The following is a 542-nucleotide window of genomic DNA, read 5'->3' as shown; positions in this document are numbered from 1 at the left end:
TTCGCGCAGATCGCGGGCGCCGTGCGCTACCTGCACGACCACCACGTGGTGCACCGCGACCTCAAGTGCGAGAACGTGCTGCTGAGCCCGGACGAGCGCCGAGTCAAGCTCACCGACTTTGGCTTCGGCCGCCAGGCCCACGGTTACCCGGACCTCAGCACCACCTACTGCGGCTCGGCTGCCTACGCGTCGCCTGAGGTGTTGCTGGGCATCCCCTACGACCCCAAGAAGTACGACGTGTGGAGCATGGGCGTCGTGCTCTACGTCATGGTCACTGGGTGCATGCCCTTCGACGACTCGGACATAGCCGGCCTGCCCAGGCGCCAGAAGCGCGGCGTGCTCTACCCTGAGGGCCTGGAGCTGTCCGAGCGCTGCAAGTCCCTGATCGCCGAGTTGCTCCAGTTCAGTCCCTCCGCCAGGCCCTCGGCGGGCCAGGTAGTGCGCAATAGCTGGCTACGTTCCGGGGACTCCGGCTAGGAGCTGGGGTTCCAGGGCTGCACCGCGGACCCGCGCAGTAGAGGGGCCCCGCTGCGCACTGGCGA

The 542-nt window shown here is 67.9% G+C and overlaps 1 protein-coding gene across 1 annotated transcript in view; it reads left to right on the top strand.

The window, feature by feature from the left end:
* Tssk6 (testis specific serine kinase 6) overlaps positions 1-536 on the top strand; it is a 963-nt gene extending 427 nt beyond the window's left edge. Inside the window, exon 2 of the mRNA XM_010606511.2 lies at positions 1-536. Coding sequence (XP_010604813.1) covers positions 1-477 — 477 coding nt within the window. The 3' untranslated portion in view covers positions 478-536.
* Positions 537-542: the final 6 nt, after the last annotated feature.

This window comes from Fukomys damarensis, unplaced genomic scaffold (genome assembly GCF_012274545.1).
Source record: "Fukomys damarensis isolate Sample0158 unplaced genomic scaffold, DMR_v1.0_HiC HiC_scaffold_37, whole genome shotgun sequence".
Classification (NCBI taxonomy): Eukaryota; Metazoa; Chordata; class Mammalia; order Rodentia; family Bathyergidae; genus Fukomys; species Fukomys damarensis.
The sequence above is the reverse complement of the archived record's forward strand: the minus strand, read 5'-3'. Positions and strand labels throughout refer to the sequence as shown.